This window comes from Pongo pygmaeus, chromosome 11 (assembly GCF_028885625.2).
Source record: "Pongo pygmaeus isolate AG05252 chromosome 11, NHGRI_mPonPyg2-v2.0_pri, whole genome shotgun sequence".
NCBI lineage: Eukaryota > Metazoa > Chordata > Mammalia > Primates > Hominidae > Pongo > Pongo pygmaeus.
The window spans coordinates 139,690,723-139,715,542 of NC_072384.2; the positions used below are offsets into that span (position 1 = coordinate 139,690,723).

Genomic DNA, 24,820 nt, shown 5'->3' on the forward strand with positions numbered 1-24,820 from the left:
GCAGCCAAGCAGCCTGGGCTCCGTCAGACGGGGTCTGTTCCTTCTGGGAACCACTGAGTGCCTGGGGAGGGGGGCCCCACGTGTCCTGGGCCAGGCCTTTATGTCACCAGATCTCAACAACCTTTCTAAGGAGGGCAATGGACCCCAGTTAGAGAACAGTGAGCAGACACTGAGAGGGGTCTCGTGACTTATTCACCTTCCCCAGAAAGCATGTGGCAGAGTCCACACAAAACGTTTACAGATGTGTCCTTGTGCAGGGCCTCACCTGCCAGAGGTGTGCACACACAGGTGCACACAAAGACATGTGCATGCAAAGACACAGAAGCACACATGTGTATACTCATACACAGATGTGCACACACAGAGATATACACACAAAGACGTGCATGCAAAGACACACAAGCACATGGGTGTGTCTTCAGAGATGTGCACACACATACGCATACTGCATGCACACAGACATGCATCCACACCCACACAGACGTGTGTAACGCACATAGACCTGGAAACACACCTGCAGATATGCGCGTGGCTATAGACGTCTGCACGAGCACTGAGAGACATGCACACAGATGAACACCCACCCACACAGACACACACACAGGCACGTGGACACACACATATGCAGACGTGCACTCACATCCATACACAGACACATGCACACACGTCACAAAGACACGTCTGCACACATGTGTTTTATATGTATGTAAATCATGACAAGACCATGGAGTCAGAGAAAGAGAAAAACGCTGAAGACTGTATGGGGCTTTGATACCATATTGACAGTGTTTCCTAACAGAGACACGACATGTCAGGCTCAGCCATGCTAATAAAACCCTTTTCCCCATGTGGCTCTGGGAACCGATGTGGGCTGTGGGCTGTTCCCCTGGAGCCCCGTCACTCCACCACGGCAGGTGAAGCCGCCATTTTAAAACGATGACAAGAAAACCTGCGCTGCTCAGCAGCCCATTTGGGGTCACAGGAATGACTCCAATCTGGCCTAGATCAAAGGAGAAGGAACCACTTGATGACAAAAGCAAACACTGTGTCTTTAAACAGCGCCCTGCGGCTAAATTCTGAAGGGTCAGTCACACGAAGGAAATGGGAGGAAGGGCGACAATTGCCTCTTGATTTTTAGGAATAAATAAAGAAGAAATACTTATTTCCTTTGGACATCACATCACAGGAGGTTTGCGGAAGAAGAATTAGGAGATCATGAGACCCTGCGGATCTTTGCCTTCGTTTCTCATGAACATAACACTCTGCACAAAAGTCCCTGCCTGTCTCCATCACTCTCTCACCATTGGGACCCAGAGTGGGCTCCTGGTTTTGTTTCATGCATAAAAGGGAGTACTAGGAGCCGATGGTAAGAAGACAGTCTCCAAGATTCCACGCTCGGCACTGAAGAATGAACTGAGACAGCTCCTATGGCCCCCGCAGCCCTGTTCAGCCGCAGACCAGTTTCAGACACGCTCATTTCCAACAAGTGCTTCCTGGAATGTGTGCACAGAGGAAAAGCTGCTACTTCAGGTGTCATGTGAAGCCGGGAGGCTCACCTGAAGGCCGCCAAGTACTCAGCGTCTCCCATGGGGGGGTCCAGGCCGCCGGTGAAAGCCATGTTGATGTTGAAACCCACGCCGGGCCCTGTGCCCACCTGTGGCCAGAAGGAGAGAAACACACGTCATAGACCCTGAGCAGGACCCGTCTGACAGGAACGCCTGATGCAGGTGGCACCGGGATGGGCTCGGCCTTGGTGGGCCCCTGGGGAGAGCCCACATGTCCTGATCTCCTGGTGCATATTCATTAAGACGTGCGCAAAGGGGCCCCACTGACACGGGCGCACTGACATCAGCAAGGGGGCCCTTTTCTTGGCTGCTGCAGGCTCTCGCCGACCCTGCCCTTGGCACACCAAGGCCCTGCACTGACATTTCTGCGGACCCGCCGCCCTGTGTTATGTGCCGTGTGTTACATCAGGGAATCAGACCTGGCTCTCTCTGGGCAGAAAGTGTCTCCGATGAGCCTGCCATTTTCTACTTCCTCCAAAAAAATAAGATCCAGAGGCAGACGGAGCGTCTTCCCTGGATGAAAGCCCTGCTGTTGGGGCCTCTGTTCAGAGTGGGCAGGCTCTGAACAGGGACCTGGGGCATTGTCAAGGAGCCACTGGGCCTGCCGTTCCTGGGGCCGCCATGCAGCCCTGTGCCGGGCAAAGGACAGTGGACAGAACCCCTTGCTGGAGGGTGCCCTGTGGAAGACGGTGGCCCGGGCCCTGCCTGGAGGAAAACGGGCACCACACACCCCCTCCTTCACAAACACCTCAGTCTGCCTGGATGGGAACCAGAAACGATATCCAGCCTCTCATTTGTACTTCAGACAAAACACAGGCCACCTGTGCACACGCGACACGATGCAGGCTGACGTCTGACTGAAGTTACTGTCTGGGCTTAAGTGAGCACGAAGGCCTCACTCACTGCTGCCGGGCAGCTGTGGACCGTCTGCCCCGTGCCCCCACAGTGGCTCCCCGCAGCCCCTCTTTCCCCCCAGAGGCCCGTACACACCCCACCTACCTCATCAGGAGCCCCGCTGCCTGGGAAGAAGTTCCCATCGTCGTAGCGGTGGAGGGACACGTACAGGACGCTGGGGTCACTGTAGAAAGCCTGCTGGGTCCCGTTTCCATGATGCACGTCCTTAAAGAGCAGGAACAACTACCTCAGGGCTGAGGCAGGTGTTGGAGGGTGGCCTCCCCTCAGGGCCGTCCCCAACCCCAGTTGTGCTTAGTGACAACAGCTCCTGCAGAGGAATGACATACCCTCCAGCTGGGCCCGTACCCGGCAGGTGCAATCCTGGGGCTGTGTGGGTCAGGGCTACGTGGTGTACGGTCACAGGGGTTCTAAGGGCCAACGTTCACGTCTGCAGCGCTGTTTCCCTCGCCCTTAGCGCCATGGCACAATCCTGACTCCAGCAGTGGACGGGGCTGGAGTTCAGCCAGGCCTAGAGGCCACCATTTCCCAAACGAAGCCATCTGATCAATTTCCTACACCTGCCGTGTCTCTGACAAGTGAGCCACTTCCTCAGCCTCTGTCGGGAAGGAGGTCACTGGCTGTGGCCTGCCCGCTTGCAGGCACATGGGAGGTGCCAATCCCATGCCAGGCAGGGGGTTTGGCAGGAGACAAGTCCCAGGTGTCCGTGAGTAACAGGCACACACAGTACGGGGTCCAGGCCCCTGTGCCCAAATGGCAAGCACCGTTTCTTAATCACAAAACCCACAGGTCAGATGCACCAGAGAGCAACAGACAGGCAGCCTGGGGCTTTACTGACCATGGCTGTTCTGCCCCGGGCCACAGGGCAGGCGGTCACCAGGCGGGCGGGCGAGGGGGTGGCCCTGCTGAGAACAGCTGTGTGCCTGAGAAGACAGCACGCGGCCCTGATGTTCCCAGCACGAGAACTTGCTGCTCCGTTATTTGTGCTCATCACAGAAAAGGCGGAAGGGCAGCTACAGGTGAGGAGCGATGGACAAGAACCTTCCACCTCACAGAGCAGGTAACCGCTGTGAAGACGCACATGGAGGCTTTCCCGACGCGGCTTCACACTGAGATGACCCTGTCCGCGTGGTGCGCACATGGGCAATATCACAGCTCCGCGCACCTGTCCGCGTGGTGCGCACATGGGCAATATCACAGCTCAGCGCACCTGTCCGCGTGGTGCGCACATGGGCAATATCACAGCTCAGCGCACCTGTCCGCGTGGTGCGCACATGGGCAATATCACAGCTCAGCGCGCCTGTCCGCGTGGTGCGCACATGGGCAATATCACAGCTCAGCGCGCCTGTCCGCGTGGTGCGCACATGGGCAATATCACAGCTCAGCGCGCCTGTCCGCGTGGTGCGCACATGGGCAATATCACAGCTCAGCGCGCCTGTCCGCGTGGTGCACACATGGGCAATATCACAGCTCAGCGCGCCTGTCCGCGTGGTGCGCACATGGGCAATATCACAGCTCCGCGCGCAGGGAGCACGCCACACGGGGTCTACGCAGCCCGTCTGCGTGTCCTAGCGCTTCACCCTGTTGGGGATGGGTCCCCAGTCTTTAGCCGTCAGTGGCCTCACACTGCTCTCTTCCCAGGCATCCTTACCTGCTCCCTTAGGAGGAGCTGAGGGAGGGCTCCCGGCTCGCAGGTCCCTGGGTGTGGGGGACCCGCTGCTCTGCCGCATCCCCTCACCTGCCTCTCCGAAACAGCACGACCGCCTGGGGGCTGCCTGGCCGTCCTGGCTGTGCCACATTGTTTCTTTACCCAAACTCAGAAGGACTTCTCCAATTCAAATCATAACCCCACCTGACAGGGCCTGCTTTTTTCCCTTAAAAATTATGAAATAAATCATAAATACCAAAGAGAACACTAAATATGTATATACCTGGCTTTAAAAAGAGTAACAAGATGAACATCTTGAATATTAATTTCCGGTATAAGAATGAGTATACTTACTCATGGAATTCAGATTCGGACATCATATAGCATTATTTAAAAAGAGATGACTCTTTTGGGGCAGTGGCACCCCCCATTCCAGCAGGACCAAGTGCCCACACAGCAGCAGGAAGGCACGTGTTTCACTGGGGTGACTGAGAAGCAGAGTGCCACCTTCGGCCAAGGTGAGGGTCCTCCCAGGCTCCCAGGCAACATGCACAAAGTCGACGTGGACACAGCCTCCCCCGCAACGCCTGCCTTCCAAGAAGAACTCGCCAAGGGTGGCCCTGGCCGCTGCCCTCACCCACAGGCACATTTCTAGACATGCCAGGACCCCATTCGCCAGGGTCGGCTGATAGAAGCTGTACAATGACTTGTAGCAGGTTTGGGGCTTTACTTCTCTGCATCTTTGAGACCATTTCCAGAAACCTACGTTTCCCACATCCAAGAGCCCAGCTCCTCTGTCCACATGCTGCTGTCTGCTCGGGGACGGCACAGGAGCAACCTGAGCTGTGCTGGCGGGGGCGGCTCTGCTTACCCAGTCCACGATGAGGATCTTGCTCACACTCAACCTCTGCTGCAGAAGCTTGGCTGCCACGGCCACGGAGTTGAAGTAGCAAAAGCCCCTGCGGGAGAGAACCGACGCTGGAGACAAAGCACAGGTGGGCGGTGGCCAGTTTCTCCACAGCCCGCCAGAGAGCCACTCAGGGTCCACGCAGACCTAAGAGGTCTCTGTGAGTGCACAGCTCCTGAATACGCCGCAGGGAACCCTCAGTGATGCCGGAGAATCGGCTAACAGAGAGACACATACATACCCCACACGCAGACACACTCACACGCGTGCACACACACACACATACACGGCTCCCAAACAAGCCACTGGGGAATCTTAGCCGATGCCATAGGGTCGGCTAACCGACATGGACACGCACACACCCCACACAGACACACACACCACAGACAGAGACAACCCCCCACACACAGACACACACACCACAGAGACACACACCCCCCACACACAGACACACACACCACATACAGAGACACACACCCCCCCCCACACAGACACACACCACAGAGACACACACCCCCACACACAGACACACACACCACAGAGACACACACACAACATGCAACACGCCCTACACACATACATGCCCCACAGATACGCCCATACACCACAGACACACACCCCACACAGACACACACCCCACAGATAGACACATACATACACTATGCAACATGCCTTACATACATACATGCCCCACATAGATACGCCCATACACAACCCCCCACATAGACACACATGCACAGATACACATGAACACCCCATACAGAAACACTCACATACACAAACCACAGACACATACAAGCACACACACACATATATACATAAGCATATACCTATCACACACATCCATAGCTCCATACAGAGACAGACACAGACACACAGACACACAGACACACACACACACACTCTCCTGCTTGGAGGTCCCTCACGCTCCTCTGGTAGGGAACCCTATTTTGCATGCTGCCAGCATTTCCCTCGTCTTCGCCTGGAACCCTTCCTCTCAGGAGCTGCTGCCACAGCCCAGGAAACATGGCAGTGGTTCATCTCAGTTGCTTACTGCTGACCTTTCTATATTCCAATACCTTTAATTTTAGAGAATCTTATTCAAAAGACCAAGAAAACAAGCTATGAAAGTGATTCAAGTAACAATGAAAACCTTCTCAATCTCAATTTCCCTTTGTCCGAATGACCACAGAAACGGAGAAACACTAGTTGTTTTGTTTTCAGAATCTGGGCTGGCATGGGGAAGCCCACACGCCCCGGAACATCCTAGATGCTGAGCTCCTGCAGCGGCTCACGGGGAGCACAGCGAAGAGCTGCAACCAAACATAATTTGTTTGTCTCCTCTGAGGTTTATTATTTGGAATATCCAACATCTCAGGTTCAAATTAGAAAAGAAACTTCAGAGAAATGAAACAAACAGGAAGCCTGGTGCCCAAATGACTGTCCTGGGATGCGGAGCAACTACGGGGTTTTCAGGTAAAGCTACAAAGATTCCAACAAGCATCCCTCCCTGGTGGTTACAATCTCCTCCCTGTACATGAAGGAGACTCTGCTCTAACACGCGGATCTGACTGTCTCTCACGTACAATCTCCTCCCTGTACATGAAGGAGACTCTGCTCTAACACGCGGATCTGACTACCTCTCACATACAATCTCTTCTCTGTACATGAAGGAGATTCTGCTCTAACACGCGGATCTGACTATCTCACGTACAATCTCCTCCCTGTACATGAAGATTCTGCTCTAACACACGGATCTGACTCTCTCTCACGTACAGTCTCCTCCCTGTACATGAAGGAGACTCTGCTCTAACACACGGATCTGACTCTCTCTCACGTACAGTCTCCTCCCTGTACATGAAGGAGACTCTGCTCTAACACTTGGATCTGACTATCTCTCACGTACAATCTCCTCCCTGTACATGAAGGAGATTCTGCTCTAACACGCGGATCTGACTATCTCTCACGTCCTGCTGGCACCCTGCTTGGACGCTCGACTTCCCAGGGGTGGCAAGGAGGCCCTTTCCCAGGCCCCTGAGGTTCCGTCTCGCTTTGACTGCTTCCTGGCAACACCCTGATAATGAACTTGTGTCTGCACTTGTTCTTGCGTTGCCCATGTGACAAACTGCTGCTCCAATTCTCCAAGGCAGAGCCCCACGCCACCTCCTCCTCACCGAAGCTGGCAAGATCAGGCACCCCTTCTCCATCTCCAGAGCATGGGGAGACGCTCTTTCTAGCACCGATCCTCCTCACTAGAGCAAGCTACCGTCCCAAGAGATAGCATGCTCTTTGACGGGACAGCTCATTCGTTCACCACGCAGGCTGCAAGGCACTCCACACACAGCTGTGGGTCTGCCCTGCCACTGGCTCTGCACACACAGGGATGGGTCCGGGAGGGCCCACACCCCACACTCGCCACCCTGCCCAGATCCTCAGCTGTGTGGACTGTCGGCAGTCTCTGAAAGACCCGAAACAGCATCTGGATAGCTGCCTGCATGGACGTGGCTCTGTGCCTTGCTGCGTCAGTACCAGGTGGTCGGCAGGCAGCTAAAAGGCCATGCGCAAAATGACCTGAGTCCTCTAGACAACCAAGTGCTGCAATGACTCACTTGAGGGTGAGTGGTGTTTCCTCTCCCAAGTGTTGACAACTACTCAACAACCAGAGGCTTCTCTGGACTAACTTCCAGAGACCCTTTCCCATCCTTTCCTCTGATCTGTCTCCGTCATAACCGAGCAGTGATGCTCACAGACCTTGGCATCTGCACTCCACACCCAGCAGCTGGAGCCAAGCCGGCATGCGGCACATCCTGGGTGGCCAGCAAATGGCATCCCAGCTCCCCGTGGTCACTCAGGCACCCACCCAGCCCTAAGGGAGGGAAGGAAGACCTGGGTTCCCCTGCTGTGCGGGGCCACGGCGTGTACTCACATGGGTGTGCTCTCCTCCGCATGGTGTCCAGGGGGGCGGACCACAGCAAAGCCATTCTGCAGGTGACACCAGATAGCCGGGAGAGAGCGACAAAAGACATACTTTGTAGCCATGGGAAAATGGTTGCACACTCAACTTTTAGCAGAGTTGGGCTACATGGGAGGACAGTTTCTTGCTGCACCCTGGCCACAGTGATGGGGACAGGAGGCAGGGCCAGCTGTGAGCCATTCCGGGAATCCTGGGCCCTTCTCCTAAAGAGGTCTGGGGGCTACTAATGGTTCCCCCGAAACGCAGTCACTAGGATAACAGGTGGGTGCCCTGCCCACTCTCAGCACTGTTGGTAAGGCGTGGTGTCCTCGGCTCAGGTGTCGGGGTGATGTGGAAGGGATGTGCTCACTCCCCATCGGCTCGGGACCAGGACCCGCTAGGTGCCCACTGGAGGAAGATGAAGCAGAAGTGGCCCCATTCAAGGACTTGGCCGCGGGGCAGAGACGTTGTGCCCCAGCTTGGCCTTCACGTGACTGCCTCTGTCTTTACTGCAGTTCAGCTCTCAGGACGGTGGGCAAGTGGGCAGCCCACAAAACAGCTCCTTTCACACTGGGCAGAAACGCTGTCCTCTGCCCCATCACTTCTGCGTCAAAAATCCATCTGCAAACCACTCTGTAGCTGCTGCCATAAAAATGGATTACAGTCCTCTCTTGGTCTCACCAGCAACAGGACACTGTGTGGTCAAGGTCTGTAATGGAGCCTCAAAAAAAGTGCCGGCCAACCATAAGTGACAATGCCATGGACGGGGTAAGCCGGACGTCGCAGGGACCAGGCTCAGGAAGGGGCGAGGGCAGCCAGTGAGGTGGCGGCAAACGCTCTCAAGAGGCCCTGGCCTCCCTGCGTTTCTGCACTCAGTGCTTCCGAGTGCAGGCTGCAGACCCTGCGGTCCCGACCCCTGCTGAGGGTCTGCAGTCCATGTAGACCTGAGGCTCTATGTACTCTTTTCACTGCCCTCACACCTGCGCCGATGGTGCCGAAGCAGCGGAGGGTAGACGGCAGGCAGGGAACAGCATGAGGGCGTGTGTGTGTGTGTGTGTGTGTGAGCAGCTTCTCTTAACAATGTGCTCGATGAAGCAGTATTCAGACATTTTATTAGATCTCTGCCCTCAAACACACGTCCTTTTAACATCCCGAGTAAAGAGATGGGAAGGAAGCGTGAGAAAATGTGAGCTTTCAAGTGAAAATTACAAGTTTGGAACACACGGCTCTGCCCCGTGAGCCTGCTGGCTCTCGCACTACTTACAAGACTTCTGGTGAGATGGGGGTGATATTAATGGTTTCAAAAATTAATGACTTTTTTGAACTGTATGGGTCAGAATATGGAAGATCCGTGTAACTCCATGAAGCTAAATTTTCAAATGACCAATGCATGGTGCTACCAATCACGCATGAACGAAGGATCGATTTGACCCCCAAGAAGGGCTAATGGTTCAGTTAAACAAAACGGAGGGGGAGGAGGCCACGATTTGAGTTCAGATCCACACTGCAGCTAATTTTCAAGATACTACCACTTGTTGAATTTTTGGTATACTGTCAAAGAATACCCACAATTAGAATACCTCTGAAAAGTCTACGAAAATCCTGCTCCCATTTCCAATTACGTATCTGTGTGGGGCCAGGATTTCTTCATGTACTTCAACATGTCCTAAGAATGATGCTGGGCAGGTGTGAGAACCCGGCTGCCCACAGGCCAGACATTAGTGCTATTTTTATTTTTTTATTACTTTTTAAATTTTTTTGAGACAGAAACTCACTCTGTCACCCAGGCTGGAGTGCAATGGCGCGACTCGGCTCACCGCAACCTCCACCTCCCAGGTTCAAGCGATTCGCCGGCCTCAGCCTCCCAAGTAGCTGGGATTATAGGCATGCACCACCATGCCCAGCTAATTTTTCTATTTCAGTAGAGAAGGAGTTTCGCCATGTTAGCCAAGCTGCTCTTGAACTCCTGACCTCAGGTAATCCCCCTGCCTTGGCCTCCCAAAGTGCTGGGATTACAGGCGTGAGCCATTGTGCCCGGTCGCTATTTTTAAATTAATAAACATTTTGAAAATTTCTCAGTTGTAATCTCTAATATGGTCAATACTGCGGATGTAACTCATGTAAACAGAAGCTCTTTGGAGCTGCTTTTTTTTTTTTTTAAGAGTATAAATGTTTAAGAGTATAAAGGGTTCTTAAGACCCAAATCATTGAGAATCTCTGTACCATGCACATACCCTGTCATAAGTGTGGGCAATGTTTCTTTGATTCAACAGCGAGGCTGTGCTGACAGAGTGGGGTCCACGCCTCCCCATCACAGCCGCCTCCCAGCCTGATGAGGGAGACGCAGTGGGCGGCCCCTCCCCACACTGGGAATCTATGGCAGGCCTCCTGGAGGGCCACCACTGTCCAGGCCCCGACTGACCTTCAGCTCCCCCGTGGCCACCTTGAAGACCAGCTCTACCACACAGCCCACAGCCAGGCGGGCTGCCCCCGCCGAGTGCACCTCGTTCCATATGGTGTCACTGTCCACCTGTGGAAACAACACCCCGCAGTGAGGTCACCCTCCCGGTCACCGTCATCGCCAGCCCTGGCTGGGCAGAGCAGCTCAGGCTCCACGGGCTCTGCTTCTAAAACTCCAGGGCCTACCAGAGCCGGAGAAGCCTCAGCCTCCACAGGCTCTGCTTCTAAAACTCCAGGGCGTACCAGAGCCGGAGCAGCCTCAGCCCACGTTCGGGCTTCAATCTTTTTAAGACATGTCAAAAAATTTAAACAGGAAAATACAAGAGAATTTACCAGAAATAAGATGCATGTGTCCTGACCTGTTGTGAGGCATCCTCCTTTCCCTCAATTGCTCCAATATACTTGGATCTAAAAGTAATGATGTCAAGGTGATCTATTTCCTTTTTTTTTTTTTTTTTTTTAAACTGGAACTGTAGTTAAGAGGGTTATTCAGCTTGAGTATCTCTGATCTGAGAATCTGAAATCCGAAATGCTACAAAAGCATTTTGTAGGCTGAGGCGGGAAGATCACTTGAGCCCAGGAGGTCGCGGCTGCAGTTAGCCATGAATGCACCACTGCACACTAGTCTGAGTAACGGACTGAAGCTCTGTCTCCAAAGAGGAAAACAAAAAAAAAATCCAAGGTGACATCCCAGGAGTAAGAGCTGGGCAGGGCAAGATTCTGCCAGCTGCTCTGTGTCAGCCAGGAGAGGTGAGGTCCCAGGCAGGCCAGGCCCTGAGGCTGCCCCTGTGGGGACAGCACCCAGAGACGGTTTCTCTCCAACATACAATGAACTGGGCTTTGGGATTAGGCCAACACCGCAGGGAGCGGACGGTGTATTATGCCCGTGTTCTGAAGGGTCTTCTGGGGATTCTGCACACCTGGGGTGCCAAGGAGCTGCTCAGTCTACCAGGTGCCTGTGTCTGTGCCCCCTCCCATGGGACCCTGGGGTTCAGAAGCTTCTGGAATGTCTTGCACAGAGTGAAGGACAAAGCCCCAGCCAAACTGCAGGACCCCAGTCCCCAGAGAACTCAAGAGACCCTCCTTCGCCTGCTTCAGGACCACGGCTCCAGCTCCCAGGGACCAGCCTGGAGTTCCAGGAGCTCCAGGGCTGGAGCCTGGCTCAGGCGTGCAGCGTCACCACTGAGCAACAGCCTGGCTCAGGGCAGGCGGCCGCAACTACTAATGCAGGAAGGAGCAAATGGCTCATTCTGTATTTCGTTTCTTTTTTCTTTTCTTTTCCTTTCTTTCGCTCTCTCTCGCTTTCTTTTCTCCTCTCCTCTCCTTTTCTCTCTTTCTTTCTCTTTCACAATAAAGACAGGAAAACGGCGGGGGGAAACATGGAGAAAGCTTCCCACGGAGAATCCCATGGAGTCTAAAAGGGACATGCCGAGGGTTGGCAGGGTTGTGAGGCCTTTGGGAAGCTCAGAGGAGCTGCGGGGAGCCGGGTGTACGAGAGCAGGCTGGGACTCCGCTGGGTAAGGCCTAGCAGGGACACCAGCTCCTCACCCAGTTGAAACTTGCGGTGACTGGAGAGGAGCAATGCAGGAGCTGATCTGGTTTGAAAAAGAGGTCAAAGCACTTTACAGCCCACATTTCCCAGCGTTGGGAGGGGTGAGTTTTCAGTGTTCCAAGCCCCACTGTTCTGCCTCCAGGAGAGTTTGCAGCTGCTTTCGGGAAAGGTGGCCGGCTCTGCTCACCCGCTCTGCCCTCCCTGACAAGAGCACCTGCTGTGTGCCCACACTTCGGCTCCCGAGGTCTACTTTGCTCCTCCTGATACCCCAAGAGGCTGGCCCCTCCTGGCTCCGGAGAGCTGCATCTGTGCCAGCGACAGCAAGTGCACCCCACAGCCAGGGCAGGGGTCTGCACAGGCCTCCTGTCTGTCTTCTTCCTTTTGGAAAACAATGGGGAGAAAACGCATCCTGCCGATGGCTGTACCTGAGGAAGCCCCACGGCCTGCACTGTTCCCTGCCCATGCCAACAGGCTACCCTCTCTGCCCGCGTCCACGTGGGGAGCTTTTCCATCAGCATCTGCGCACGAGTGCATGCCTGTACCCAGATGTCAGGGTGCAGCTCTCATCTGCTGTGCCTCAGATCTGGATTTAACACTTGGGAGGGGCTGCTGGGCTCACCCCCTCAGCTCTGAGTCTGCACTTAGCTTTCATTTGCAAATGCTAAATTCTGCCTTGCACAGGCGGGCCGGCTGCAGGGCAGTGCAAATTCAATTCTTTTCAAGTCTGGCCAAAAACTTGCCCCAAATTAAGAGATTGGAGCCTATTTACAATACAAAATAAAATAACTCTAGGAGGGCTTGGTGGTGGTATGAATAAATGCCGTTTATTCTCTTTCTGACGGGATAATTTTCAAAGCAGTGATTTTTATAAAAACTCAGGAAGAAAACAATTTTGTTTCATTTCCATAACAGAATCCAGACCTTGAGCTTCACCCTGCGATCAGTGATTACACACACACCACACCGTTTTGGCTGCAGCGGCTCCTGCTGTCCACTGGCTCCCGTTCTCCCTGCCTGTAACCGTCTGTGGTGATTCGTGGCGCTGCGGGACCATGATGGCCCAGATCTGCTCGGAGGCTCCGCCTCAGCTTCTCATGGCCACCCCCGCTATTGCCACCCCTGCCCAGGCTGCATCAAGGAGGTCAGGGGCCAGGGGAGAAACCTTTTGTTATTGAGAAGTCTGATTGCAAGACCTGACCCTTCCTGTGTGGACGGACGGGCAGATGCCCAGACTGGAAAGTCCTTGTGAACTTATGCGCCCAGGCCAGGTCCACATCATCAGCTCGTAGAAGCCGGCACAGCCCAGTGATTCATATGCCCAGGCCAGGTCCGTATCATCAGCTCGTAGAAGCTGGCACAGACCAATGATTCATATGCCCAGGCTAGGTCCATATCATCAGCTCGTAGAAGCCGGCACAGCCCAGCGAGCAGCCCTACAGACTCCACGTGGCCCATGAGTATCACGGTCACTGCACTGGGAGCCCCACCTGTAGCTTTGGGTGGAAACTAGGTACAGAATATAGAAGCACACATCCTACCCGCACCATACTCGTGGCCTGATGTGAGCAGATTACTGCTGCAGACTTCCAAGGGGATGAGATGCTGGCTGCACACAGGATCCTGTTTCTTAAAGCGAGAGCCACTGCAAGCAGAGTCCCAGCCACGAGCTCTTAAGGCGAGAGCCACTGCACCCCAGAGCCTCAGCCGCCTGCGCCAGACAACCTTTCCCAGAGAAAGGTGCCCGAGTCAGCGATCAAAACGCTCTCGGCTCACACGGCCTTTGAAGCCGCACATGGGCAGCCCCTGCCCGCCAGACTCTGTGTGTGGAAAACACCTGGCAGCAATTATTCACTTTGAGGGAAGCAAGGCTGCGATTTCTGTGACCACTGGGACTCGAGTAGAAACAGGACATCATTTACACATTAAAGGAACACTTACCCCAACACCACCGCAGGGGAGCCGGACGAACACGGAGGCCAGGGAGCCTGTGGGGGGGAGGGAGACGGTCAGAGAGGCCAAGGGCACGCGGCCCAGGCGCTCGGCAGGCCCTGGGCGCACTCCGGGGTCTTCGGTGGCACTTGGGCATTTGTGGGACACCGAGGGGCCACTGCTCCCCCATGTGACACCCCGTGGCCCAGCGGCAGGGTCAGCGTCTGGCCCTTAGAGGTGCCTTGGCTCCTGTGAGGGCTGAGCTGGGTCACAGACCCTGGTGGGGACACCTTGAATTGTTGTGGCATCAGCCTGTCAGGGGCCCAGGAGAGGCACCAAGCCACTGGGGAGCACGAGGTACCCCTGGTGGGCATCGGCCTGCAGCCCGTGCCCCTAAGGGGCTGTATCTAACAGCAAATCCTGCTCCAGGACCCCGAGCCTGCCTCCTCAGTGAGCTCCTAGGGCTTATCTAGTAGCTCCCTCCCACGGCAAACAAGGGACAGGTCCCGGGATTAAACACGGGTGCTGAGGCCTCTTAGACCCTGAGATCCTCGGGAATGTATGCAGCGACAGCCCCTCCCTGCAACACAGGCGGAGTGTGTACAGCTGACTGAGGGCTCCAAGGATGTCGCAGCTGCATGCCAGGCCTCCTCCTATGGAAATCGGGGCCCTCGAAGCCCCCACCCCACTGCTCTGGCGCCCATGCCTGCTCCAGCAGTGAAAGTGCTCCCAGGACAGGGGTGCTGTCTTTTTCCTGTTTGACCCCAGTGCTGGCTGAATGCATGTCACCAGCTTAAAACCCATCTGTGGAGGACAAGAGACCCCCACTAACCGGGGGCGGGACCTGTCATTCCTAGCGGCTGCCTGGGCCCCAACCCCTCGCTCTCCGCAGCCCCTGGCCCCTTCCTGGGCTGGACCTGGAGTGGCATTTCACATGCTCCAGGGAGACTGGCTTGATGTAACAGGCTCCTTTATCCAATGTGGGACCCCACTCTCTGGCCTCAGCTGGGCTGTACCCCCCGCTGTGGGGCTCCTCTCCCATTCTCAGCCTGCTCCAGAACAGGAGCCCCCACTCTGTGTGCTCTGGTCCACGCTCCTAGGGCTGGCTGCTGGGGGCCATAGGAAGGAGTTGGCCATGGGTCCATCAGGGCCTGTCTGCCTCTTGCCTGGAGGGCTTGCCGGTCCGGTTAGCAAGAGAGGAACCCTTCCTCAGGGAACAGCGTGCCTACCTGGGAAGAGCAACTGCAATGGCCCCAAGCTGCAGGAGAGCGGCTGGCACAGACGAGAAGCTAAACAGAGGCCTGCTTGCCTTAGCCCACAGATGCCCGCACCCACCTCGGACGCCCGCACCCCACCCACAGAGGCCCGCAACCCCCCCCAACCGACACCTGCAACCCCCCCACAGATGCCTGCACCATCACCCCACACGGACAACTGCACCCCCATCATCCCACCACAGATGACTGTACCCTCCCCATGCCCGCCCCCCCCGCCCCACCCCCATGGACACCCACACCCCCCACGGACGCCAGCACCCCCCACGGCCACCAGCACCCCCCACGGACGCCCACACCCCCCACGGACACCAGCACCCCCCACGAACACCCGCACCCCCCACGGATACTAGCAACCCCCACGGACGCCAGCACCCCCCACAGACGCCAGCACCCCCCACGGATGCCCACACCCCCCCACGGATGCCAGCACCCCCCATGAACACCCGCACCCCCCACGGATACTAGCACCCCCCATGGATGCCAGCACCCCCACAGATGCCAGCACCCCCCATCAGACGGCAGCACCCCCCACGGACACCCACACCCCCCACGGATACCAGCACCCCCCACAGACACCCACACCCCCCACAGACACCAGCACCCCCCCCCAGACACCCACATGTCCCACAAACAGCCACAGCCAGGCCCTAGCGTGAGGCCCGACGCACAGGGCTGACCCAGGCTCTTCTCGCTCTGTGGAGGTCACGGATCTGCATCAAGGCCGGAGGCTTGTAGAATGGCCACGTCCATGTCCCGGGGCTGGGAAGCTGCCATGCCAACAGGGAGCAGGGCAGGAGGCAGGAGGCAGGGGGCAGCAGCTGCAGCCACTTTCAGAAGGGGCTCAGGGGCTCCCGGGCCCCCCAGGCAAAGGGAGGATAGGCCCGGCCCCCATCTGCTAGGAGCGCCGGCCAGCTGAGGGGCGCAGGAGTCATGCAGACGCTGTGACGTTTTCCAGACAAAGCCCTTCGTGCTCGGAGGAGCCAGCCTGTGTCGGAGGGAGCCCGCGCTCCTCTCCACCTGACCTGGCTCCAAGGGCAGGGTCTGTGCCCGCCTTGTCCCTCCTCCCTGCCTGGGCTGTACAAGGCACTGAGCCAGCAGGCGCTTCGGTCGGCCCTGGCTCTCCCTGTGGCACTCAGCAGGCATGCCTCGGCCTCTGGGTCCTGGCCCTCATGCCCACTGAAGGCAGCAGCACCAGCATGCCTCCCCCTCCCGGGCGCTGTCCTGGGCCTACTTCCTCCGTGTCCAGGGCTCACGGACCCGCCACTGCCTGGAGTCGTGGCTCCTGACCCTGGTTCCCGTGTCGACATGTCAGCGTGGGACGTGGGACAACATCAGCTAACACTTCTCGCCTGAGCCTCATGGCGGCCAGCCCCCATCCCCGCAGGCATGTTGGCCCTGCTCTCCTCTGTGCGTTGGTGACAGCAAGTAGTGGACGTGGGGCTGACCATGCGGGGAAGCGGCCTGCACGCCGGACCGCTTTGGGAGGCGCTGGGGCTGGGCAGGAGCTGGCGGGATGTGGTAGGCGAGAGAGCTGGTGCGCAGGTGGAACGAGACTGAAAAAGGAGCAGGGCGTGGGTGCCAAGGTGTCAAGCCGCCTGCTGTTCTGCTTGCTACCCATCGTCTGTAGTGGGGTCACTTAATGCCAACCTCACCACAGTGGGTGGGTGCTGCCTTGGAAGGGCGGTCATGGCCTTGGTGAGCGGCTGAGTGGCTGAGTAGCTGGGGCTGGGAGTGGCTCCGTGGGCCACATCCTTCCATCACTGACTACTCCAACGCACAGGAAAGACACTGCCAAAAACTAGGGAGCTCGTTTTCCAAATAATGCACGTGCTCAGCTATATGAATCACAGTAGACAGACGTGTCCAGGTATCTGCAAGAGACTGAATCTCTTTGAAATCATAGCCAACCATGTCTACATTAAAACCACAAGTCATCCGACTGTTTTGAGTTTGCTCATTATCTAGCAAAGACCAAAACAACAAAGAAAAAGTACACGGTCAGGCATCCAAACGCACGTGTATAGGAATGGAGTTACGGGCAGAGTTTCGGTGACAGTTGTGAGGAGCCCAGCGGCGTCCTGTGGTTTGGAGCCACAATCACCAAGCCCAGGCCATGAAATGTTCCAGCCTGGTGACAGGGCCTGAAGCTCTGCAAACGACCAGCCCTACTACTTGTCTGTTTGCCGCAGGCTGGCAGACAGGCGTTCTGTGCCTGGGGTAGGGAAGGCTCGGCTCCAGCCATCCTCTCGCCGCTGCTCCTGCTCCCTGGCTGGGAGGAGGCCCTCGCTGTGCCAAATCATTTTCCTGCTGCATCCTGCCCTGAGCATCACCGGCACCCACTCGCCAGGGGCCCAGCTCTACCTGGATGCAGCGCCCTGCCAGCTGACATGAGCAGATGAGCCACGTGACTCAGTGACATCTAGGGCAGTGCCAGTCTGCCTCAGGCCCATGAGCCAATTCAGCCAAGCCTTATGCGTGGCGTCTCACCACATCAGAAAGGAAATATGAAGGCCCTTGCACACGGCTTAGCGGCTTGTGGATTCCATTAAAAGAGGGGAAAAAAAAATCACACAGTAGTGTTTAAACACCTCTTAGGGTTATGTTCGCAAAACTCAAGATAATCATCGGCTATTACCATGTCTGAAATACTTAAGACTGATGATAATGAAGTTTCTGGGTTAGGACAATTGTCGGAAATTCAAAAATCGATCTCGAGTTGTGAGAAGGTAATGGGAGAGGTATCCTCACAGGAATGTGAACAGATTTTAAAGCACGAAGCTTTCCAGGAAAGAACAGGAAATAGAATGATCAACCTTCCTGTAAACAAAAGAAACTTGACTAGAATGGTTGCCTTCGGAGGACAGGAATGGGGCAAAGGGATGCTGCAGAGACACTTCAATAAAGAAACCAGCAACAAGAAAGGGGTCTTCAAGGGCCCAATGCAGGCTGTGAACTGAGGACCAGGGACCCATCGGGTAACCAGCAATCACAGGAAAGAGACCTCCAAGCTCGCTCTGTCCTTAACTGTCTCACCAAGGACACCACACATCCAACTTTCTGCTTTCCTTTTTGATGATGTCTCCTAAACTTTGTTTGAAACTAGCTTAGAAACCTAAGCAAGGTGGTGGAGCTAAGCCTGCCTTCATCCTCCTGCTGCTGGAGCTAGTCCTGCCTCCATCCTCTGCCTGCTGAATTCCACAGATTTGGAAGACTGAAGGTGGCAGGGGATGGACTGACAGCTGGTCCTTTGAAAATGGACGAAGGTGTCAAGAGCAGCCGCCATTCTGAAAGGCGTGGAGGTGGGCGCACGGAACTGCGTGTGTGCAGGACACGGCCTGATGAGCTGATGCTTTGAGGCCGCCCAGCAGCTCCCATGCCTGCTGAAGCCCCTGCCTTGGCAGCCCCGGCAACATCAAGGCAAAGATCTTGTTCCCTCATGGGGCCCACAGGCAGCCTCTCCCATGCTGGAGAACCTAGCCAGAAGCTGAGGTGTCACATGGGGAGGCAGTGACATTTCCTGGTAAGGACTGGAGAATCCTGAGGAACAGCACCCTCCAGCCTCAGTGCTTTGATGCACGGCCTTTGCCCACCCAGTTCCCGGACAGAAGGCTGCCTGCCCTCTCTGCCGACCTTGCCCTTTAGGGCTCCCTTCCCCGGCCCAGCAGCGCTCCCTGCCTCTGCTAGGTACTCCACAATCCATGCGCCATCTTCTCCCCCAGGAGCGCGTGCCCCCTTCCTCGGGGTTGCTGCATCAGCTTCTCTCTGCAGGGCGATCTCAGACTTCCCGGCCGCCACCCTTTCACAGACCGTCCAGTAGAGGCCAGCCTCCATGATGGGCCTCCCAGTGTTCTTTTGCCCTGGGACAGCACGTCCTCTGGTGGCTTCCTGAGAAAGAACGGCTGGAGGGTGAAACTCTGGCCCTTGCATGCCTGGAATGCAGGCCTCTGTGCCACCTTCCTACTCACCCGGCAGTTGGGCGGGACACAAACTTCAGGAGGGCAATGACGCGCCCTTAGAACTGGCATGGCCTCAGGCCCCATGGAGTCTGCAGGTGCTCTGGCTCTCACCTCTGTCTCTGCATTCAGAGGCTGTGCTGTTTCTCCCTAAGAGGGTCTTTCTTACCCCTGGTGGGCCCCTGTAGCCCGGAGGCTCTGCCTTTGGCCTGGGGCCTTCTGAATTCCACAGACACCTCCTCCTGGCCTCTGCCTTTCCTGGGAACTCCTGCTGTTTGGACCCTGCACACTGGAGTGAGCTTTGGCCTTCTTCTCCATCATCTCACTTCCCAGTTTCCCAGCGCTGTCACGTTTTGTTTCCGGGAGATGACATCACCATATCTTCCAGTCTGAGGATTTTCTTTTTCTGCGGTCAGGTGTTTAATTTTTGTCTTCTCCGAACGTTCTGTGCTTTCCCCTTTTCCACTGAACTTGTCCACATTATGTGGATGCGGCATCCTCTCTGAGGGTGCTAATGGCAGCTGGGTTAGCGCCCCGCACTGTCTGCCCGCAGCCCCCTTCCCCTGCGTGGCTCCAGCTCCAGGTCCCTATCGAGCCGTTCCTCGGGCCCTGGGTCCTCCTTGGTTGTCCGCTCCTAAGGGGCAAGTGCCAATGGCTGGGTGGAAGCTCTGGGCACACAGGGGTTGATTAGCCGTGAGCGCCAATATAAGGGATCTCAGGGGCTATTTATTGGGAACCCCAGATGTCAGCTTCTTTGGGGCTGGTCACATCCACAGAGAGGTCTCCTGTCTTTTGCTTGGAGGGTAAAGGTCAGCATGCTGGCAGCCCAGTGGGGAGGGTTAGGGGGCTTGGCATCCACGCCCTCATCTAGAGCAGCTGTCTCCAGTCCAGGAAGCCCCTGTCTTCCACCGTCCCTTCCAGAGGGACGGTAGAAGGATGCTGTACCCCTTCTAGAGCAGCAGCAGGCGAAGCAGCTGTGTAGGGAGTCGGGGCCCAGAGTCCTTTCCACCAGCTTTGGCCCAGGCCCTTGACTGAGTGCCTCACTGAGTCCATGGTCTCTGCAGTTGCTGAGCCTGAGCTGTCAGGGTCTGTGGGGTGGGTTGGTGGCCCTTGTCCCCAGCACTAGCTCTGGATCCACCTCGTGAACCTGCTCAGCCACACCCCGGCCCACCTGCTTCCTACTGCTGCTCACTCCTTTCTCACTTTTCCCAAACTTGAGGCTTCTGTCCTTTTAGAAGCCTCCATACCACAGGGCAGGGGGGACTCCGGAAGCAGTGTGACCGCCACCCCAGGCCAGAGCCCATGCGTGTCCTCATGGCCCCACTGGCTCCGTGGTTTGTGACCCCGTCGGTATCTACAGGGCATCCAGTACGGAAGGTGCCCTCAGCAAGTGGATGAAGGCATGAGCGAGCGAGTGAACGCATGAAGGACTAGGCGTGCAGGTCTCTGTGAGGCTGAGTCTGCCGGGCACAGGCCTGGCACGGAGGACACCTCCTGCAATGTGCGCCCCGCCAAACGCAGTCAACGAGCCAGGCACGGCCCACCCTCTCCTTGCCCCTGCAACCCCTGCGTTCGGGGTTCCTAGTTCTCCCTCTTTGCCTTCCTAGGGTCCTGCTCAGGGAAGAGCCAATATGCTCTTCCCAGGGCAAAGGCACGGAAGATGGGGAAGAAAACCAGTGGGCAGTGACTGTCCTGGTTCAGGGTGGCTGGGAGGCAGGGAAAGATGTTATCGAGGAACAAAGGGAGCCCTGGGAGCCCCCGGCCCCGGGTCTGGGTTCTTTGCCCTGGACACTCCCAACCCCGGGTCTGTATTCTGTGTCCTGGGAGCCCCCGCCCCCGGGTCTGGGTTCTGTGCCCTGGAAGCCCCCGGCCCCGGGTCTGGGTTCTGTGGCCTGGGAACACTGGGAGTCCCATGGAACTGGCTGGGAGTTCACCTGCCTCTGCTGAAGATCCCTGTGGAAAGCCTCTCACCAGCTCCCCGAGCAGAGGATGCCCATTAGAAAGTTCTCTCCATAAGGCCAAAATTCCCCTCCACCACCTGTGCAGGTGCTTTCAGCCAGAGCCAAGACACCAGCAGCCTTTCACCCCTAAGCGGTGGACACTCCCTAGGCCTCCTCTTGGTCTTGTTCTGATGGGCCTTAAAGCGGAGCTCAAAACACAACTGCAGGCTCCCTGCAGGGCAGGGTGGGCAGCACGCTGGCTGTGTTCCTAATCAGCCTCTCAAACCTAAACCATGTGATTCAAGATGCTTCTAAACCAACGGTTCTCAGCCCAGTTTTTACACAAACACATCTGCTACCTGGCACGTTCATCAACAACCAGTGGCTTGTGAACAGAGAGTGAAAGGTTCCCTTTCAGGCCCTTTACCTTATAACCTGGCAGGCGACACCCACAGGCGCCCCAGACACAAGGGGCTGAGAGCTGGAAACACAACCTCGGGGGACTTCAAACCCAATATGGGAGGAAAGGAAGGTCCTGAAATACCTAGAAGTTTCTTACTGTCCAGTTTCTGCCGGTTGAGGGGGTTCGTGCCGTACAGGAGGGTGTGGGCTTCCGAGTGCACCGTCTGCAGCTCCTCCAGGGTGGCCTTTCGTCCGCGGATGCACTGTGGGGACAGGCGAGAGGACACTCACACGTTCTGCAGAAGCTGCTGCTTCAGCTCCACAGACAGAAGCTCCAACTGAAACCATTGCCCAAAACGAAACTTAATTTGATACAAAAACAAGCACGTTATTTGGTTACTGCAAAAGAAGAAGCAACATCACCCAACATGATATTTTAAAATATTTAAGAAATATTTTAGAGGGCTTACACTTAATTATAGCTTTGAAAAAACATTTTAAAAGATAATTCCAGCCTTCAATGCACTACTCTTCACTGTCGCACAAATGACTTGGCATCAAATTATTACTTTGCTTTCCAACTGCCAGGGTCTGGTCTTAAAATAGAGGTGAGCTGCTGTGCTTCCCTCACATTCAAGGGAAACCCCACCGCGCTCCCGGAGTCTCTGAGCCCCAGGATGAAGCAGCCTTCCTTGGACCGCCCGGGGCCACAGCCGCCAGGGTCTGGCATCTGCCCTGGATGGCTAGCTGGCATCCGGCTGTGTCTCTCTGTGGTTTGGAAATTCCTCAGATCGAGATCCCTGGGCTAATTCAGATTTTCTCCAGAAATTCACAGGAAGATTAGTGTTCTTCAGTTGAGCTACATTTATTTAGCCTTTTAAAGGGGACGATGGCTTTGGACACGAGATTCCAGTTAACATTTCACATGGAAATGGCTCTCAGAGGGTTAGGCCACCATAGGATGAGTCAGACGCCACTCAGGTGGCCCCGGTTGTGGCTGTCACCTGCTTCCCCCAGGCCGGAGCAGGATCTGCTCTCTCCCTCCCGACTGCAGCCCTGCCCCAGCATCCACTGAGCTCCTGCAGGCCTTGGTGTCCACCCTGTATGTAGAGACTTGTGGTGGGCGAAGCTGGAGGGCTCTCTATGCCAGCCCAGCACCTGGGGCTCCTCTCAGACAACCAGGAGCCGTAGCACACAGCCTTCCTGCAGGACGCACTGCACCTGGGGGTCCTATCCATGCAGGGTGGAGAAAGAAGGGGTGGAGCCAAGAACTCAGTCCCCACCCACAGGGGAGGGACCTCCAAAGGGCAGGTGCGCTGGGCAGGGGTGGATGCTCTGCGGGTTCCCTTCTCATGAACAATTCCACAAAACCGGGCTTCCTCTATGAAGGTCCCTTGTTTAACAAAGAAAAGATGTGACACGGCTTCCGATGGTAAAAAAACGACTCTATGGTCCCATCCACAACCTAGTGCTGCTTCTACTTTGGGGACATAAGCCAAGTGTACCTGGAAAGCCAGGAAGGAGGGATGTACTCCCTGGGTAGGGGTCAGGGTGCAGTTGGGACCCTGGGCGGCTGCAGGGGCTTCTAATTTATTTTATTTTTTTTGAGATGGAGTTTCGCTCGTTGCCCAGGCTGGAGTGCAATGGCGCAATCTTGGCTCACTACAACCTCCATCTCCCGGGTTCAAGCGATTCTCCTGCCTCAGCCTCCCGAGCAGCTGGAATTACAGGTGCCCACCATCATGCCTGGCTAATTTTTGTATTTTTATCAGACACGGAGTTTCGCCATGTTGCTCCAGGCTGGTCTTGAACTCCTGACCCCAGGTGATCCACCTGCCACGGCCTCCCAAAGTGCTGGTATTACAGGAGTGAGCCACCGCACCTGGCCAGGGCTTCTCATTTCTAATGATTTCCGGAAGCCCACATGTGTGTACAGGCACAGGCAGCTGTGGCCCGGGCCAAGTTCCCTCTGGACAGACGGGCCTGGGCAGCCCACGCTTGGGAAGGCCCCTGTAGGGGACCACAGGCTGTGCCCTGTGGTGCCAAGAGGCAGGTCATGCAGTGTGGACTTCAGGTGAAAGAACGGCAGGGTAGCCATGTGTGTACTCCCCACTCAAAAGCGACCCACTGGATAAGAGCTTGAATTGCAGCAGGAGAGACTTGACGTTAGACCACAAATTAAATTCACAAATTAAAGTTGATGTTAGAATAAGGCAAAGAAAAACAGTAGAAAAGCCCTCTCCTTACAAACACATGAAATGGACACAGAAAAGACACAGGATCAAAGCCCCAAAAGCCCTGTGACACCGCGACAGCTGGGGCTGCAGGCGCGTGACACCGCGAGGGCTCGGGCTGCGCGTGCGGGACACCGCGAGGGCTCGGGCTCGGGCTCGGGCTGCGCGTGCGGGACACCGCGAGGACTCGGGCTGCGCGTGCGGGACACCACGAGGGCTCGGGCTGCGCGTGCGGGACACCGCGAGGGCTCGGGCTGCGCGTGCGGGACACCGCGAGGGCTCGGGCTACAGCGGGCAATATTGTGATGGCTTAGACTGAGCACTTGGGAGGCTTTTCCAGAGCCACTCTAGGAGCGGTGGTGATGGTGGCCCCTTCCCGCTTTCTTGGGAGGCTGACCTCGTTATTTCTGTCTCCCTTTAATTCCTAGGATAAGACAGAAGGAGTCTTTGCTCCTTACAGCAAACACAGGCTTGGGGCAGGGTGCAAACCCCAGTGGTGGCCCTGGTCTCTGTAGCATCTGACTTCCAGCCCACCCCCTTCTCCTCTCCTTCCTGGACACCATGCCTGGAGGCAGGACAAACCAATTGGCCAGGAGCTGCTCTGGCTCCCGGGAAGCCTCTGCAGGAGGGCGGGGCCCGCACACACACATGGCTATACTCAGAGGACCCCCGACTGCTCAGAATGTGTGAGGCAGCTTCCCAAGGCCTGCTCTGGAGTAAGGCAGGGAGCGAGACAGCTGGACCGGGGGCCACGTCTTGCTGGGCCGGCCTGCCAGCATCGACAGGGTCCCAAGCTTGCAGAAAAGACCTCCCAGCCCACTCTCATCCTTCCTCACCACACGAAGCCAACACAGCAGTGTGAGGGGACGGCCTCACCCCCCGGGCCTCCAGGCAGTCGTCTACCCAGAGAAGGGGTGCTGACTGTGAGGCTCTGTCCTTGGCCCTGGGCTTCAGTCTTGCTGTGGCCTCCATGTGGTCCGCGGATGGGGGAAGTCACAGCCCCATCCACCCCATCTTCTCCTATCAGGCACCCACTCTAACAAACCGTGCCTCGTACCCAAGGCCCCTCTGCTCAGCCATCTCAGGAG

General features: G+C 56.3%; 1 protein-coding gene across 15 annotated transcripts in view; it reads right to left on the minus strand.

Annotated features, from left to right (window-relative positions):
* HDAC4 (histone deacetylase 4) overlaps nucleotides 1-24,820 on the minus strand; it is a 356,755-nt gene that overhangs the window by 29,928 nt on the left and 302,007 nt on the right. For 13 of the 15 annotated variants that reach the window (XM_054477421.2, XM_054477425.2, XM_063648197.1 and 10 more), the window contains 7 exons: nucleotides 21,641-21,761; nucleotides 13,936-13,982; nucleotides 10,408-10,515; nucleotides 7,959-8,014; nucleotides 4,997-5,084; nucleotides 2,565-2,684; nucleotides 1,557-1,654 (listed from right to left, as the gene is read on the minus strand). In XM_054477421.2, coding sequence (XP_054333396.1) covers nucleotides 1,557-1,654; nucleotides 2,565-2,684; nucleotides 4,997-5,084; nucleotides 7,959-8,014; nucleotides 10,408-10,515; nucleotides 13,936-13,982; nucleotides 21,641-21,761 — 638 coding nt within the window. The remainder of the gene's footprint in view (nucleotides 1-1,556; nucleotides 1,655-2,564; nucleotides 2,685-4,996; nucleotides 5,085-7,958; nucleotides 8,015-10,407; nucleotides 10,516-13,935; nucleotides 13,983-21,640; nucleotides 21,762-24,820) is intronic. The other 2 variants (XM_063648200.1, XM_054477426.2) reach the window with 1 other exon arrangement.